Below are 17,297 nucleotides of genomic sequence, written 5' to 3' on the forward strand. Positions count from 1 at the left end.
GATTGTTCTGGTCTACGGTCATCTAGGCTCATGTTCAGGCTCATGCTCAGATGCCTTTCCCCATGCAAAATAAAAAGATTTAAATTATGTTACTCAACTGTGAACATATAGACCAGTATAAAAATCATAGGAATTAGTCAGAACCTTAGGATACAAACAACTTTGCCGAAAACACCAACCTTCTAACCCATCGAGACCTTGAAATATAGAAGGTTAAAGATAATTTATTTTCAATTCACTGTCTGGTTTGTCAATGGTCTAATCCACCGATGTACTAAATTAGCTCGGTCTGAGAATTGTGACACTTGAGCGGGGCACGCTCCCGTATGATCCCCACGTGATTTGGCCCGCTCTAGTGCACATGTCAAAATTCTTCGACCGAGTCAGTTTAGTACACCAATGGATAATACCATGGTCTAATCCACCGGTGTACTAAATTTACTCGGTCTGAGAATTGTGACACTTGAGCGGGGCACGCTCCCGTATGATCCCCACGTGATCTGGACCCGCTCTAGTGTCAAAATTCTTCGACCGAGTCAGTTTAGTACACCAGTGGATAAGACCATAGGGTCCTAAAGTCCTGTCCTAATTTTAGTACCAAACGATTAAGTTTAGGTCAGAATCACATGTTTACTCAATTTTTGTATGATTTTCGTTGGTTTACGGCCAAAAAATATTGTTTTCAGATTTTTGAGATTTTGTCACACACACTTAGATTCTTTTCACGAGCTCGGCTGTGCGAATCTCGGTTTCCCGATTTTAACCGAGACTCAGCTAACAAACTGTCCGGTTGCTTAGCAACGAAGCTCGATTTACTGATACTCGGCTTTTATTTGCCGAGATCCCAGGAAATTTGTTTGCCGACTACTCGGCTGTGCGGATCTCGGTTAAAATAAGCCGAGATTCGGCATTCTGAATTAAGTGTGCACCCTTTGGTTTAAACTCAAATTTTGGGTGTATTTTGTTTTCCGTGTTCCTTCCGAAATGTCACACCCTTTGGTTTAAACTCAAATTTTGGGTGTATTTTGTTTTCCGTGTTTAAAAGATAAGCCCCTGTGGCGTTTTTGCCGACTCAGTGAATGTCAAACATGATCTAAAGTGTCAAAGTTCAAATTTGAACCTATTTTTGAAATTTAATTTTAAATGTGATTTGACCGTTATTTGAACAGGAAAAATTGCTAAAGTGGTTGCAAGAACATTCTCTTTCGTCTTATTAAATAAAAACAAGATTTCATTAAAAATTTTAGGACCCTATTGAATTGTAAGCATGTCTGTATCACCACATAGCGGATGCAGGGTGGGTGTACGGCTGTCAACTACAAACAAAGCTCGCCTAACAATCATCTCTCACGCGGGCCGTCCCAAACAGCATCATTTCTCTCGCGGGCCGGTTAAACAGCACAGGTCGAAAACGCGGGTCATGCCAGGTAGCAAATGCTGATGCTTTTCAACACTCAAACAGCGGGATGTCTAGCAGCGTTCTGAGCCACACGAACACACCCACAAAACATGAACGGTAGGCGCACCTCGTTGCGTATACCCCCCCTGAGCGGATGAATCCCCAATCACTTCCAGAAAGCCCAACCTTCTAGCTTATCAGGTTCTCGAGATGAAGAATTGAAGAAAATTTGTTGCTAGCGCCATTTATTTGATGATAATATTTGTTACTGACAGAAAGCGTTTGTTTTTTTTTTTGAGCAACGATGCCGAAGACAACAACCTTCACGGTCGTTTGCGTTTACCCTTTAATGGGTAAAAATTCACCCATTTCCGCTAGAAGTGCCTCTCCACATTTAATGAGTAAACACGGTTTACTCTTTAAAGAGTAAAAGCGGTTTCTGTCAATGGATGGGTATTTTTTTACCCCTTGTAAAGATGTTGAATGTTTTACAAAATGGGTAAAAATTTACCCTTTTTGTCAAAAATATTTTGCTGGGCGTTTCAGTATAATGCAAACAAGGGAATTTCATCGTGTAAATTAAAAAAATCAATATTGCGCATTTCTTTCATCACTGGACTATCACAGAAGTTTTTACAAGTGCGGAAACGCTAATAAAAATGCGCAATTACATCAAATCGTGTAGGTGTCTTCGGGGGACTTATTCTTCGGAAATCAAAGAATAAGTGCTCTGAAGACACCAACAGGATTCAATGCAATCCCGCACTTTTATTCACACTTTCGCACTTATGAGGCCGCACTTCGCAGTCCAGTTGTGAAAGAAATACACAATAATAAACATTAATTTATTCCGTTTTTATTATAATCTACCTTTGGTTACACATTTATTATTGTGAATGCTGCGTCCTGCTTTTTTTCAAGTTCGTCATTTTTTTCGGTCGTAGATCTGGAAAAATGAAAGAAATTTGAAATAATTAACATACAATTTCAACGTTTCTATATGAATATGGTATTCTCCAACAATATTGTACTTACTTGCGGGTACTTGGCGTCCTGGAAGATGATAATTTTAACAATAATTTCAACGGATCAACAAGCGGCTCTTCCGACAACTGATGGTGGTCGCGCAGGATTGATTTTTCGATTTCAACTAATTTTTCACCCATTAATGAGTAAAAATTTACCCGTTTTTGCACTGTGTGCAAGTTCAAAAAAAGAGTATATTTTTACCCTTTTCATGATTGTGAAATTCCCCATTTTATGACAGAAATGATTGCTATTTGAAAATGGGTATTTTTTACCCTTTAAAGGGTATTCGCAAACCACCGTGTTCTAGCTCACTGTAACTTTCTACTTATTTATAAATAAACAACAAGTGTCTAGTTTGGTAGTTGAGCTAATAAGACAGCCCTTCGTGTATTTGCTCTGCGTTTTATGAGCCTCTGTACGTGCCATAAATTCTTTTGTTCTCATGACTTTTACTGTGCGCCGTGTGTTGGTGCTGTCTCACTCTCTCTCACGGGCATTTTGAAAACAGGGCGCACAGTAAAAGTCAAACGTTTTATAGCATGCATAGGCTGATGCTTTACAAACTGTCATACAATGTTTTCTTCTTTTCTTCTTATCGATCGCCAATTGTCAAACCAGTTGCATCAGCTGAAGGGGTTTGGCCCTTAGTGTCGAAACCTTTAACATCGAAAATGATCTTACACTCACCAGTCTTAAGATAAAAGAATGATACAGCTTGCTACCCCAAGGCAATTCGGAATAACTCAGGAAACCACTTGAACAATCCTGGTGGCGACTGTGAGGAACTTAGAGACCTCTTGCCTGAAAAACGAGACCAGGTCTCTTATTAGAATTAAAAAGAGACCGAAAAGAGACCAAACTGTGATCGGGAAAACAAAAGGAGCCAGGAGGTAAGTTTGATTGTTCAGAAATTATTTCCCATGGAATTCCTCCAAGAATCTTAACTCTTAAGAAATTGCTCAACTTTTGGTTTTAAACACTTTTTACTATATTATGCGAACGACGCGACACTCGCCCCCGCAGGTGCAAGTGGCGCGATCAAAGGATTAAACACTACTCGCATTCTAAAGATCTAACACTGCTACCAATAGTAATCGCGACAACACTCCCTCACTGCACAAGACGGTTAACACGATCAAACTTGCATCACTGCTTGCCATTCGCTAGAGCAAGCATACGCGCGACCAACACCTTCTAAGGATCAAACACTACTAAAGTCCCTATAAAAATTTTGTAGTATCAACAAGCTTTCATATTTCCATGAATTTGTTTAAAGTATCCTCTAAAAGATCCCAAAATTACCGGAGTCGAAATTTGTTTTCAAACCTAAAACAAAGGTAACTAATTCTGTCCCTTATGACCATATAAGACCAAGTATCGAACAAAGGAGAAAGACGAAGACGTGATGCTTTTAAAAATGCCCGCAAACAAGAATATACAAATTTTTAATATTCTTGGTTAAATATGAAGTTCTTTCTCATCACAATATGCGCTCTAATACTGGTAAAAATTCAAAAATATATTGTCCCACGATTTCATAGATCAACCACATGATGCTGTTTAGCGTATTCCCACATAAAAATAGCACCAGTAACGTGAACATTCAAAGACCGAACCACTCCGAACTGTGGAATTTCCGCTATTATATCCAAATGGGAAATTATGTGCGCAGGAAGTCCTTCCTTCTCATGCCTACGAATACGAAAAGAAAAATATTACCTTAGAGCTTTAAACATTTTTCTGAATGACAAACTCACCCCAGCACCAGAATCGAGCGTTTCGGAAATTCTATCTGTTGTATCGGTCGGCTTCCAGTCGTTTGTTCTGCACCAACGACAGAGTATCCTTTTGATTTCATCTCCAGCAAATAGTCGACAATCTGGAAGGATTTCAGCTCCGCAACGTTCAACCACTTTTCCGCAGTCATACTGTGGGGTTTATAAACGATCAAATTTAAATGAAAATCACTTACTGAAGTTTTTTTGAAGCTCACCTCAGCGCTTGGAATTCTTTGTTCTCCAAATCCTTCAACGAATTAACGATGTACTGTTTCACCGCGAATATTTCGCTGCTGCGAGCTAAGCCACCTAAATTTGGCGCTCTGTTGACTAGACTTGCTACAACGATCAAGCCCTCGACATTGCCCTGAAAGATTTTTTAATGATTATTAATCATATTTTCAAATTTTATCAGCAGAAAATACTTACTTTCTTTTTCAAGCGCAGCTTCTCTGGCAAATTCGTAAGCAGTTCCAACGTTGGCTCCAAACACTTCAGCGGGACTATCTTTTTCTGAATATGATCTGCTCCGCCAAAACCTTGGTTCAGGAACAAATTCTCCTTCCTCTCACTAGTCAAATAATCGAATTTCAGGGCGTCCCCCAAATTAACTTCGCTCAACCGCAATGTTTCAAAACACTCCCTAAGAATTTTAGTCCCAACAACATCCTCCGAAGCCATCCCAGACACTTTGGGAATATTGTGGAACACGTTTTCCAGCGTCAGCAGATTGTCGTAATCGAAGATGCTGTTGAAGCGGAAGTCTTTCATACATTTCTCCAAATTCTTCTCCACGTTGCCTTGCTTGAGGTAACTGTTGATTGCACTGAAAATGTTACTAAAAGGGCATTGGTCTGGTTTGGTGGGCTTATCGTAGAACTTTTCCAACAGTTTGGATATGGTGATCTGTGCGTACAAGCGCGTAGAAAAGTTCTGTGCCATAGTCCACGGCAACAAAAAGTTGATGTATTCCGCGTCGAGGTAGTTGGTTTTGCAGCATCGTAACCATAGAATGACGAACACTGACTGCACGCCGGACACTTTGACTTTGTCATTCTTGAGGGAGTTGATAATGGTTAGAGTATCGATTGTTGAGTCTGCAAGAATCAACTCGATGAGGTAGTTGATGTTCGGTTGATTTGTCTCGTACAGGACTATGTCTAACAGGGAGTACGGTTTTGTTCCTGTTAGCTTGATTACCACACAAAGAGCTTGGACTATTCGCAGTTTGTGTCGATGGGTTTGTGAGTCGGCGTAGTATCGTTCCTTGGCTTTGGTTATCTGTAGGAATTTTTCAACCAGCATGCGCTCGAGTTTCAGAATAAATAGGGTAGCATCAGGATGACTGGTTTTAGTCAACCGGTAGAGGAATAGTACGCACAGGATTCTTACTCGAGCGTCTGATTGTAGTTGGGTTGGTGGTCTGTGGAGCAAACTGGAAGAAAAAATTGAATTAGATAATTAATGTAAGAATGTTACACGAATATTTGTTTTCTTTTTTTTATAAGTTGCGTTAGAATTACACCACAGATCTTGCTCATTTACCAATAAAACTACTAGTTGCTTCTCGAAGGTTTCGTCAAATAATACCTCTACAAATTATTTCAAGAATAAAATTGAAGATGCCCAAATTTTTTTTTATGAAAGTGCGTGCATGATGTTTAAATTCGATACTATAGTATATAGCTGAGGGGTGCGGTCTCCAACATTTTGGTCATTCAATTTGAACATATTTTTTTCTACCAGTGCTAACCGTTGTTTGTTTGCTTGTTTCGCAGGAAACCATTTTCAAGATGCACACTTAAAATACTTCACATGAAGCTTCTGCAGTTTGATGCAGGCAATAAGTTCAATAAATAAGCTGAATCGGATAGTTTTCGACCGTATGTTAGTCAAATATATATTTCACAAAAGTTTTGAAAAACTTACACATCAATAAGACCAAGCCAACTTTTTTTTAAACAGTTAATAGTTTTGTATCACATAAAATGTATAGCAGTTTTTGGCGTGACGAACTAACGGCCGCACACTCGGATCATTTTGAAGCAAATTTTAGCTTGACAGTAGCCTGGCTGCTTGTTGATATCCAGTTCGCACCCTCTAGGTATATAGATATATCTCACGCTGGGGCCTTCCTTAGCCGAGTGGTTAGATTCTGCGGCTACGAAGCAAATCCATGCTGAAGGTGTCCGGGTTCGATTCCCGGTCGCTCCAGGATCTTTTTATAATGGAAATTTCCTTGACTTCCTTGGGCATTAAGTATTGTCTTGCCTCAGTAAAGAGCCCGCCTTGTTAATTTTTATGCCGTGAGTTTTATCAGGTATCAGAACATCGGCTCAGGCGGCACGTTCCCCTACCAATGGGAGATTTGTGCCTCGCCAAACAACAGCCTTTATCAGCATTTACCTGAACGGTGAAAAGAAGAAGTGGGGTATAGGACAATAAAAAGGAGGAATAGAAAGGTAAAAGAGAGAAAAAAAAAGTGTGAATATCAGAACACTGAAGGGAGGCATCATTGCAAGAACCGTCGCACGGATAATAGAAAAAGTAAAAAGCATTCATTCAGTGCGCATCGTACCTTCGTGCTGTGCGTACACGAATTCTCTCTGCTCTTGGAAGTTTTCTTAAAAACTACCTAAAGCAATAAAACAGTACTTTTCAGTGCTACAAAAACAGTACTTTTCAGTGCTTAAGGCGATCGTCTAATGGGTTTGAGCGATTTGAAATGTGTATGGGAGCGAAGGCGTTATGCTGACTTTAGACCATTGGGCTGCTTAAACCTGGCCGAATTTGGTCATATAAAACCTTTCACGCTACGAGGGATCATGTTTCCTTCAAATCGTGGAAAAAAGTTTTCCAGAATTTTCCTTGGTTTTTCCAGCTTACTTCGGCGAAACAAGCAAAGTCGGGAAAATTTTGCCATTGAATGACTTTCCACGTGTATTGCTCAAAAATTATCGCGGTGACCTATATATTTTTGGACATGAAATAGTTTGTATGAATCATTGGAAGCTGATTGATGAGTTTTCTAGAGAAATAGATATAGTTTTCCCGGAAAATTCATGGTTTTCCATTGCGTGCCAAAACGAGAAAATACAGCATATATTGATACTAAAAAGTTTAACACAATTGCCCAAAACAAAAATTTGAAGTATAAGCATTTGATATCAAATGAAAACTGAACTGTATTTTCAGCTTTCCTCGTGGTTTTCCACGATTTTCCCAAATAAGAGTAATATTTTTTAATCATAACTCCTGCCTGTTTGTATATGTGAGTAGTGGTACATGGTCTTTGTCCATTGATTTCTCTGAGAAAATACGATATTTGATCAAAATTTTTTCGATGTTTCCATCGATCATAATGTCCTCCACAAGACTGTGGCGAAAAACCTGTTGGTTGCATATAAAATTTAGCTGAAAATAGTAATCATAATATTGTGCAATTTTTTCGCCCATGAATTTATTTACGAATGGGAGAATCAAAGCTGAACCATAAAGTAACGCCCGTTTGTTGCGCGACAAACCTCACACGTATTGGTATATACGAGGGGATGCCTGATAGTATTGCGCTCTGAAACAAATATTTGGAACGCAGTCATGACTTTCTGTGCAATACTTGACATGCATAAGAGATGCTTTATTGTAATCAGACTCCTATATCAGGTTGAATTGAATTGTACTTTGCAGTCATTCAAATAGTGGATCGATATTGACCTGAATATAACATGTAAAACCCAATTTTTTGTCAAATTTTGGTTGATGGATTTCTGCTAAAATATTGCCTTATCTTTCACAATATGATAACGAAAAATTGATGGACTGGTTTTGTACGTATTGTACGGTTACATTAAATACATTGAAATAAATTTGTCATACATAGTCATGTTGTTGTTGTTTATGCTTGTGATTTGTGTCAAGCCAGGAGTCAATGTCATTGACTCAACGGAAACTCGTTTGTAAAGATCAAGAAGCACATGTTTTTGATATGTAATTATTTGTTCGCCAGTATTATAAATAATCCATCAACTCACCCCTCATATGCTGCATTATGTTGCATACATCCGCTGCGGCATTTCGATGCAACGGCTTTTGTCGCACGCAAACAACCATACAAAAGAAAGGCATCTCCTTTCATATGGGCCTGACTCATTTTGTACAATATAAGTTTGCTATATTATGAACAATTATTTTTCGGAAATTGTGTCGTAGAAGTGAAACAATTGATAATTATTATCATTAGTGATGTTTACAGGGTTATTCTTATCAGATGAGATAATTTTGTATAGGCATTGACAGGAAATTGTTAAAATAAATTACGTCCTATTCATATTAGCTACTGCAATCGTGTCCTGTGCTCTACGGCATGGCAATGGCACGGCATGGCACCGCGAGATACATCGCTCGTTGAAGCTTATTCTTACTTTAGAAAACATGCTTTCATTTTCAATTCAAACTATACGCTTAGAAAAATATACCACCGCGTTTGTTATTTTCGCTCAGAGATAAGTAAGTCCATATTTGGGGTTGTGATGTGAAAGAACAAAATAATTAGCCTCGTTCTGAGTGAAAATAACAAACTCGATGTGTATATGTTTGGGAGGGTGTGCAAAATTCAATTTCAAATATAATGTTTCTTGTTAAAATCGCAACAGAGCAATAGAATTGACAAGTTTTTTTTTTGTTTGCTTTAGTGTTTCGCAGTTATTGATTGAAACCTGTCTGTTACAAAGTTGCCTTTTTTGCGTTCGTTCAACGCTAGAAACTGATTTCTAGGAATTGCCATTACCAAAATACTCTAGGGTATAGACCATCCGGGGATCGAACCCAAACACACTTTGCTTTACGTTATATCCGCGAGCGTAGACTTTTAATTACTAAGAAAGGTACTTCAATTATTATCAGACTTCTAGAATTTATTCAACTATTTATCAATCGAAATCCTTATAGAAAAGCCAGTATGTCAGTAAATTGGACTTTGGATTAAAACGTATACCTATCTCCGATGAATACGACATTTTTTGTCGCATAGATAGCCTCTAGTTTAGCCAATTTGTCAAATTTCAGCTTCAAAGTGATAATATTGAGAAGTCAAATAAATAACTAAGTTTACGCAAAACAAATAGCTCCCTTATATTTTTCCTATTACCATTGATATCATGGTCTTTATCTGTTTGTTTCCATTTCTACATCGATGGAAATATATCTTCCGAGGATTTATGGAATACTTTCATTGTTGCGGACTTCCACTTGCATATTCTATATTCATGCAAACAGTATATTTCTATAACGAAGTATGAAGAAGGACTGCTGGAGATCTTCACAGCCATATCTGACAACAAAAAACTGGTGATATTCACAAAAATGTGGTTTTGAAATACCCATCATTTCTTTTTTCTTTTTCTGAATTTACGAAATACTGGTAAAAGCTGAAGAGTTCTATAACATATTTGAGCAGGACGGGAACTTCTGAGATTATTGAAGTTTTTTTTTTTTGGCAAAGGGTCGGTTCATTAATTACATGTTTTTTTTTCTATATTTAGACCCCCCATCATCTCGTGGTCTATTGTACTTACGAGTAAAAAAACAAATGTGTATGGAACGCGGTCTTTGGCCAGATCCCTCCCAACCCTTCTCTCGGGAAAGTCCGAAATTGGACGGCCCGAAATTGAATTTGTCATTTTGAACAATCATGACTGTAGAGAATTTCTCTGGGCATTTATTTATTTGAGGATGTTTAAAATCATGAAGAATATTTGACTCTACGGAGTGCTTTATAGATGCTGAAAAAAATCCTGTTTAGTTTCGCATACCTTCAAAATGTTCTTCAGTCTTCAACCTTATTCTATATTTGATCGAAAATTTCGAAAGTGGTTTATGGCTGCTAATTCTAGAATGGTTCATCAACTGATGAGTGTAATTCATGCTTTAGTTTCATATGAATGAAATATGATAAAAAATATTTAAACCTGATAGAATGATCAAAGTATTTTGGCAGACATTTACGCGTTTATAATTCGGCCATTTACAGCAAAATCAAATGCAGGTGGCCAATTTATGTACGTCGTGTAACACCCCAATGGTACCAATATTATTCTTGACGGGGTTTCCAATGGTTCGACACTACATGAGCTGACATGTTTTACATGAAATCAAAATATACATACTTTTCTCCTAGTTATTTTTTATATTTTATTTTAACGATTTTTTTCAAAGGCTGATGAATCGCGTTACCTACCATGGTTAATCCATATGCGTGTAACTTTTGATCCCTCTCCATATATATTATATAAAAATATTAAATTGGGGTACACCGGGGGAAGTGTACCAGCGGGATAAGTGGATCATTTTATCATATTTCGTCCAAGAATTCCTCTGTGGACTCCGTCGAAAAATTCTTCCGGGGGTTTCCTACAGGAATTCCTCCGGAGATTTCATTAAGAAATTCCTTCGGGATTTTATCCAGAAATTCTTTCGGTGACTTCTTCCAGGAGTTCCTCCGGAGATTTCTGCCAGGGATTTCTTTCAGGAATTCCTCTAGAGTCCATTTATATTCTGGCGATTTGCTCCATGATTTTTTCCGGAGATTTTTCAGCAAGATTTCCTCCGGGAATTTCTTCAGGAATTTCTCAGAGGATTTCCACTAGCAATTCCTCCAGGAATATTAAGAAATTTTTCCGAGGATCTCTAGCAATTCCTATTTCCCTGGAGAGTTGAATCAAGAATTTCTCCAAAAATTTACTCTAGGAGTTTCTTAAAGGATTTCCTCCGGGAGTTTTCTCCATAAATTCCACCAGAAATTCCTACGAGGATTTTCTCCGGAAATTTCAAAAACTTTACCGGGGATTTTCCTTGGTAATATATAACATACTAGGAGGATTTCCTGCAAGAATTCCTCAGGGGATTTCGTTTAGAAATTCTTCCGGGTATTTCCTACAGGAGTTCCTCCGGAGATTTCCTTTAGAAATTCCTTTGGGGATTTTCTCCAGAGATTTCTTTGGTGATTATTCCAGAGAATTTATCTGGAGTTTTTCTCCATGAGTTTCTCCGAAACTTCCTCCAAGAATTCCTCCGGAGATTTCTTCCAGGAATTTCTTGCAGGAACTCCTCTAGAGGCCTTTTATGTTCTGGCGATTTGCTCCAGGAATTATTCCTGAGATTTTTTCCTCGATTTCCTCCGGGGATTTCCAATAGCAATTCCTCCAGGGATATTAAGAAATTTCTCCAAGGATTTTCTTTAAAACTTTCTTCGTTTATTTCAAAGATTTTATCCTGACATTTCCTCCAGAATTTCATAGAAGAGTTGAACCAGGAATTGGGATTTCCTCCGGAAATTTACTCTAGGAATTTCTTCAGGATTTCCTCCAGTAGTTTTCTCCAAAATTACCTCCGGGGATTTCCTCCGGAAAATCCAAGAACTTTACCGGGGATTTTTTCTGGTAATCCCTCAGGGTATTTCGTCCAAGGATTTCCTACTGGAATTCCTCCTGAGATTTCATTAAGAAATTCCTCCGAGGATTTTCTCCAGAGATTCTTTCGGTGACTTCCTCCAGGAGTTCCTCCGGAGATTTCTGCCAGGGATTTCTTTCAGGAATTCCTCTAGACGCCATTTATATTCTGGCGATTTGCTCCAGGAATTTTTCCGGAGATTTTTTTACCAAGATTTCCTCCGGGAATTTCTTCAGGAATTTCTCAGGGGATTTCCACTAGCAATTCCTCCATGAATATTAAGAAAGTTCTCCGGGGATTTTCTCTAGAAAATCATATTTCCCTGGAGAGTTGACTCAGGAATTTCTCCGGAAATTTTACTCTAGGAATTTCTTCAAGATTTCCTTCGGGATAAATTCCATAAATTCCACCAGAAATTCCTCCGAAGATTTCCTCCGGAAATATCAAAATCTTTACCGCGGATTTTCCCTGGTAATCCCTCAGAGGATTTCGTGCAATAATTCCTCAGGGGATTTCGTTTTAGAAATTCCTCCGGGGATTTTCTCCAGAGATTTCTTCGGTGATTTTTCCAGAGAATTTATCTGGAGTTTTTCTCCAGGATTTTCTTCGAAGCTTCCTCCAGGAATTCCTCCGGAGATTTCTTCCAGGAATTTCTTGCAAGAACTCCTCTAGAGGCCTTTTATGTTCTGGCTATTTGCTCCAGGAATTATTCCTGAGATTTTTTCCTGGATTTCCTACGAGGTATTTCTTCAGGAATTACTCAGGGGATTTCCAATAGTAATTCCTCCAGGGATATTAAGAAATTTCTCTGAGGATTTTCTCTAGAAATTACTTCGTTTATTTCAAAGATTTTATCCTGACATTCCTCCAGAATTTCATAGAAGAGTTGAACCAGGAATTTCTCCGGAAATTTACTCCAGGATTTTTTTTCAGGATTTCCTCCAGTAGTTTTCTCCAAAAATACCTCCGGGGATTTCCTCCGGAAATTTTAAGAACTTTACTGGGGATTTTCTCTGGTAACCCCTCAGGTTATTTCATCCAAGAATTCCTCTGTGGATTCCGTCCAAAAATTCTTCCGGGGGTTTACTACAGGAATTCCTCTGGAGATTTCATTAAGAAATTCCTCCAGGGATTTTCTCCAGAGATTCTTTCGGTGACTTCCTCCAGGAGTTATTCCGGAGATTTCTGCCAGGGATTTCTTTCAGGAATTCCTCTAGAGGCCATTTATATTCTCCATGATTTGCTCCATGATTTTTTACCGGAGATTTTTCAGCAAGATTTCCTCCGGGGAATTTCTTCAGGAATTTTTCTGGGGATTTCCACTAGCAATTCCTCCAGGAATATTAAGAAATTTTTCCGAGGATCTCTAGCAATTTCTATTTCCCTGGAGAGTTGAATAAGGAATTTCTCCAAAAATTTACTCTAGGAATTTCTTCAGGATTTTCTCCGGGAGTTTTCTCCATAAATTCCACCAGAAATTCCTCCGAGGATTTTCTTCGGAAATTTCAAGAACTTTACCGGGGATTTTCCTTGGTAATATATAACATATTAGGGAGGATTTCGTGCAAGAATTCCTCAGGGGATTTCGTTTTAGAAATTCTTCCGGGTATTTCTTACAGGAGTTCCTCCGGAGATTTCCTTTAGAAATTCCTCTGGGGATTTTCTCCAGAGATTTCTTTGGTGATTATTCCAGAGAATTTATCTGGAGTTTTTCTCAGGAGTTTTCTCCGAAACTTCCTCCAGGAATTCCTCCGGAGATTTCTTCCAGGAATTTCTTGCAGGAACTCCTCTAGAGGCCTTTAATGTTCTGACGATTTGCTCCAGGAATTATTCCTGAGATTTTTTCCTGGATTTCCTCCGGGGTATTTCTTTAGGAATTACTCAGGGGATTTCCAATAGCAATTCCTCCAGGATATTAAGCAATTTCTCCAAGGATATTCTCTAGAAATTTCTTCGTTTATTTCAAAGATTTTATCCTGACATTTCCTCCAGAATTTCATAGAAGAGTTGAGCCAGAATTTCTCCGGAAATTTACTCCAGGATTTTTTTTTTCAGGATTTCCTCCAGTAGTTTTCTCCAAAAATACCTCCAGGGATTTCCACCGGAAATTTTAAGAACTTTACCGGGGATTTTCTCTGGTAACCCCTCAGGGTATTTCATTCAAGAATTCCTCTGTGGATTCCGTCCAAAAAATTCTTCCGGGGGGTTTCCTACAGGAATTCCTCTGGAGATTTCATTAAGAAATTCCTCCGGGGATTTTCTCCAGAGATTTCTTCGGTGATTTTCCCAGAAAAATTTACTGGAGTTTTTCTGCAGGATTTTCTTCGAAACTTCCTCCAGGAATTCCTCCGGAGATTTTCTTCCAGGAATTTCTTGCAAGAACTCCTCTAGAGGCCTTTTATGTTCTGGCGATTTGCTCCAGGAATTATTCCTGAGATTTTTTTCTGGATTTCCTCCGGGGTATTTCTTCAGGAATGACTCAGGGATTTCTAATAGCAATTCCTCCAGGGATATTAAGAAATTTTCTGAGGATTTTCTCTAAAAAATTTCTTCGTTTATTTCAAAGATTTCATCCTGACATTTCCTCCAGAATTTCATAGAAGAGTTGAACCAGGAATTTCTCCGGAAATTTACTCCAGGATTTTTTTTTCAGGATTTCCTCCAGTAGTTTTCTCCAAAAATACCTCCGGGATTTCCTCCGGAAATTTTAAAGAACTTTACTGGGGATTTTCTCTTGGTAACCCCTCAGGTTATTTCATCCAAGAATTCCTCTGTGGATTCCGTCCAAAATTCTTCCGGGGGTTTCCTACAGGAATTCCTCCGGAGATTTCATTAAGAAATTCTCCGGGGGATTTTCTCCAGAGACTCTTTCGGTGACTTCCTCCAGGAGTTCCTCCGGAGATTTCTGCCAGGGATTTCTTTCAGGAATTCCTCTAGAGGCCATTTATATTCTGGCGATTTGCTCCCATGATTTTTTTCCAGGATTTCCTCCGGGAATTTCTTCAGGAATTTCTCAGGGGATTTCCACTAGCAATTCCTCCAGGAATATTAAGAAATTTTTTCCGAGGAATCTCTAGCAATTCCTATTTCCCTGGAGAGTTGAATCAGGAATTTCTCCAAAAAATTTACTCTTAGGAATTTCTTTAGGATTTCCTCCGGGAGTTTTCTCCATGAATTCCACCAGAAATTCCTCCGAGGATTTTTCTCCGAAATTTCAAGAACTTTACCGGGGATTTTCCTTGGTAATATATAACATATTAGGAGGATTTCGTGCAAGAATTCCTCAGGAGATTTCGTTTAGAAATTCTTCCGGGTATTTCCTACAGGAGTTCCTCCGGAGATTTCCTTTAGAAATTCCTCTGGGGATTTTCTCCAGAGATTTCTTTGGTGATTATTCCAGAGAATTTATCTGGAGTTTTTCTCCAGGAGTTTCTCCGAAACTTCCTCCAGGAATTCCTCCGGAGATCTCTTCCAGGAATTTCTTGCAGGAACTCCTCTAGAGGCCTTTTATGTTCTAACGATTTGCTCCAGGAATTATTCCTGAGATTTTTTCCTCGATTTCCTCCGGGGATTTCCAATAGCAATTCCTCCAGGAATATTAAGAAATTTCTCCAAGGATTTCTTTCAAACTATCTTCGTTTATTTCAAAGATTTTATCCTGAGATTTCTCCAGAATTTCATAGAAGAGTTGAACCAGGAATTTCTCCGGAAATTTACTCTAGGAATTTCTTCAGGATTTCCTCCGGTAGTTTTCTCCAAAATTAACTCTGGGGATTTCCTCCGGAAATTTCAAGAACTTTACCGGGGATTTTCTCTGTAACCCCTCAGGGTATTTCATCCAAGAATTCCTCTGTGGATTCCGTCCAAAAATTCTTCCGGGGGTTTCCTACAGGAATTTCCTCTGGAGATTTTCATTAAAAAAAAATCTCCAGAGATTCTTTCGGTGACTTTCTCAGGAGTTACTCCTGGGAGAGTTTCCTGCCAGGATGATTCTTTTTTCAGGAAATTCCTTCTAGTGGCCCATTTATTATTCTGGCGATTTGCTCCATGATTTTTTTCCGGAGATTTTTCAGCATTATTTCCTCCGGGAAATTTCTTCAGGAATTTCTCAGGGGATTTCCCACTAGCAATTCCTCCAGGAATATTAAGAAATTTTTCGCAGGATCTCTAGCAATTCCTATTTCCCTGGAGAGTTGAATCAGGAATTTCTCCAAAAAATTTACTCTAAAAATTTCTTTAGGATTTCCTCCGGGAGTTTTCTCCATAAATTCCACCAGAAGTTCCTCCGAGGATTTTCTCCGGAAATTTCAAGAACTTTACAGGGATTTTCTCTTGGATAATCCCTAGAGGATTTCGTGCAAGAAATTCCTCAGGGGATTTCGTTTAGAAATTCTTCCGCGGTATTTCCTACAGGAGTTCCTCCGGAGATTTCCTTTAGAAATTCCTCTGGGGATTTTCCTCCAGAGATTTCTTTGGTGATTATTCCAGAGAATTTATCTGGAGTTTTTCTCCAGGAAGTTTCTCCGAAAACTTCCTCCAGGAATTCCTCCGGAGATTTCTTCCAGGAATTTTCTTGCAGGAACTCCTCTAGAGGCCTTTTATGTTCTGACGATTTGCTCCACGTATTATTCCTGAGATTTTTTTCTCGATTTCCTCCGGGGAATTTCTTTAGGAATTCCTCAGGGGTTTTCCAATAGCAATTCCTCCAGGGATATTCAGAAATTTCTCCAAGGTTTTTCTCTAAAAATTTCGTCGTTTATTTCAAAGATTTTATCCTGAGATTTCCTCCAGAATTTCATAGAAGAGATGAACCAGGAATTTCTCCGGAAATTTACTCTAGGAATTTCTTCAGGATTTCCTCCGGTAGTTTTCTCCAAAATTACCTCCGGGGATTTCCTCCGGAAATTTCAAGAACTTTACCGGGGATTTTTTCTGGTAATCCCTCAGGGTATTTCGTCCAAGAATTCCTCTGGGGATTTTGACCAGAAATTCTTTCGGGGATTTCCTACTGGAATTCCTCCTGAGATTCATAAAGAAATTCCTCCGGGGATTTCTCCAGAGATTCTTTCGGTGACTTCCTCCAGGAAGTCCTCCGGAGATTTCTTTCAGGAATTCCTCTAGACGCCATTTATATTCTGGTGATTTGCTCCAGGAATTTTTCCGGAGATTTTTTACCAAGATTTCCTCCGGGAATTTCTTCAGGAATTTCTCAGGGATTTCCACTAGCAATTCCTCCATGAATATTAAGAAAGTCCTCCGGGGATTTTCTCTAGAAAATCATATTTCCCTGGAGAGTTGAATCAGGATTTTTTCCGGAAATTTACTCTAGGAATTTCTTCAGGATTTCCTCCGGGAGTTTTCTCCATAAATTCCACCAGAAATTCTTCCGAGGATTTTCTCCGGAAATTTCCAGAACTTTACCGGGGATTTTCCTTGGTAATATAGAACATAGAAGGAGAATTTCGTGCAAGAATTCCTCAGGGGATTTCGTTTAGAAATTTTTCCGGGGATTTCCTACAGGAATTCCTTCGGAGATATTTTATTTATAAATTCCACTGGGGATTTTCTCCAGACATTTCTTCGGTGATTATTCCAGAGAATTTATCTGGAGTTTTTCTCCAGGAGTTTCTCCGAAACTTCCTCCA

At 38.8% G+C, this 17,297-nt stretch overlaps 1 protein-coding gene and 1 long non-coding RNA gene across 2 annotated transcripts; both read right to left on the bottom strand.

Annotated features, from left to right (window-relative positions):
* Window positions 1-2,235: 2,235 nt before the first annotated feature.
* LOC110680899 lies at window positions 2,236-2,814 on the bottom strand. The gene is made up of 2 exons (XR_002503018.1): window positions 2,435-2,814; window positions 2,236-2,345 (listed from the first exon to the last, which is right to left on the bottom strand). It is a non-coding gene; the product is annotated as an uncharacterized LOC110680899 (long non-coding RNA).
* Window positions 2,815-3,926: 1,112 nt separating this feature from the next.
* LOC5569153 (probable methyltransferase TARBP1) lies at window positions 3,927-5,664 on the bottom strand. Its single transcript, XM_021856687.1, has 4 exons — window positions 4,636-5,664; window positions 4,422-4,573; window positions 4,186-4,356; window positions 3,927-4,120 (listed from the first exon to the last, which is right to left on the bottom strand). The coding sequence occupies exons 1-4, from the start codon at window positions 5,509-5,511 to the stop codon at window positions 3,964-3,966; spliced, it is 1,356 nt and encodes a 451-aa protein (XP_021712379.1). The 5' UTR covers window positions 5,512-5,664; the 3' UTR covers window positions 3,927-3,963.
* Between the last annotated feature and the right edge of the window lie 11,633 nt (window positions 5,665-17,297).

This window comes from Aedes aegypti, unplaced genomic scaffold (assembly GCF_002204515.2).
Source record: "Aedes aegypti strain LVP_AGWG unplaced genomic scaffold, AaegL5.0 Primary Assembly AGWG_AaegL5_hic_scaff_1978_PBJ_arrow, whole genome shotgun sequence".
Lineage (NCBI taxonomy): Eukaryota > Metazoa > Arthropoda > Insecta > Diptera > Culicidae > Aedes > Aedes aegypti.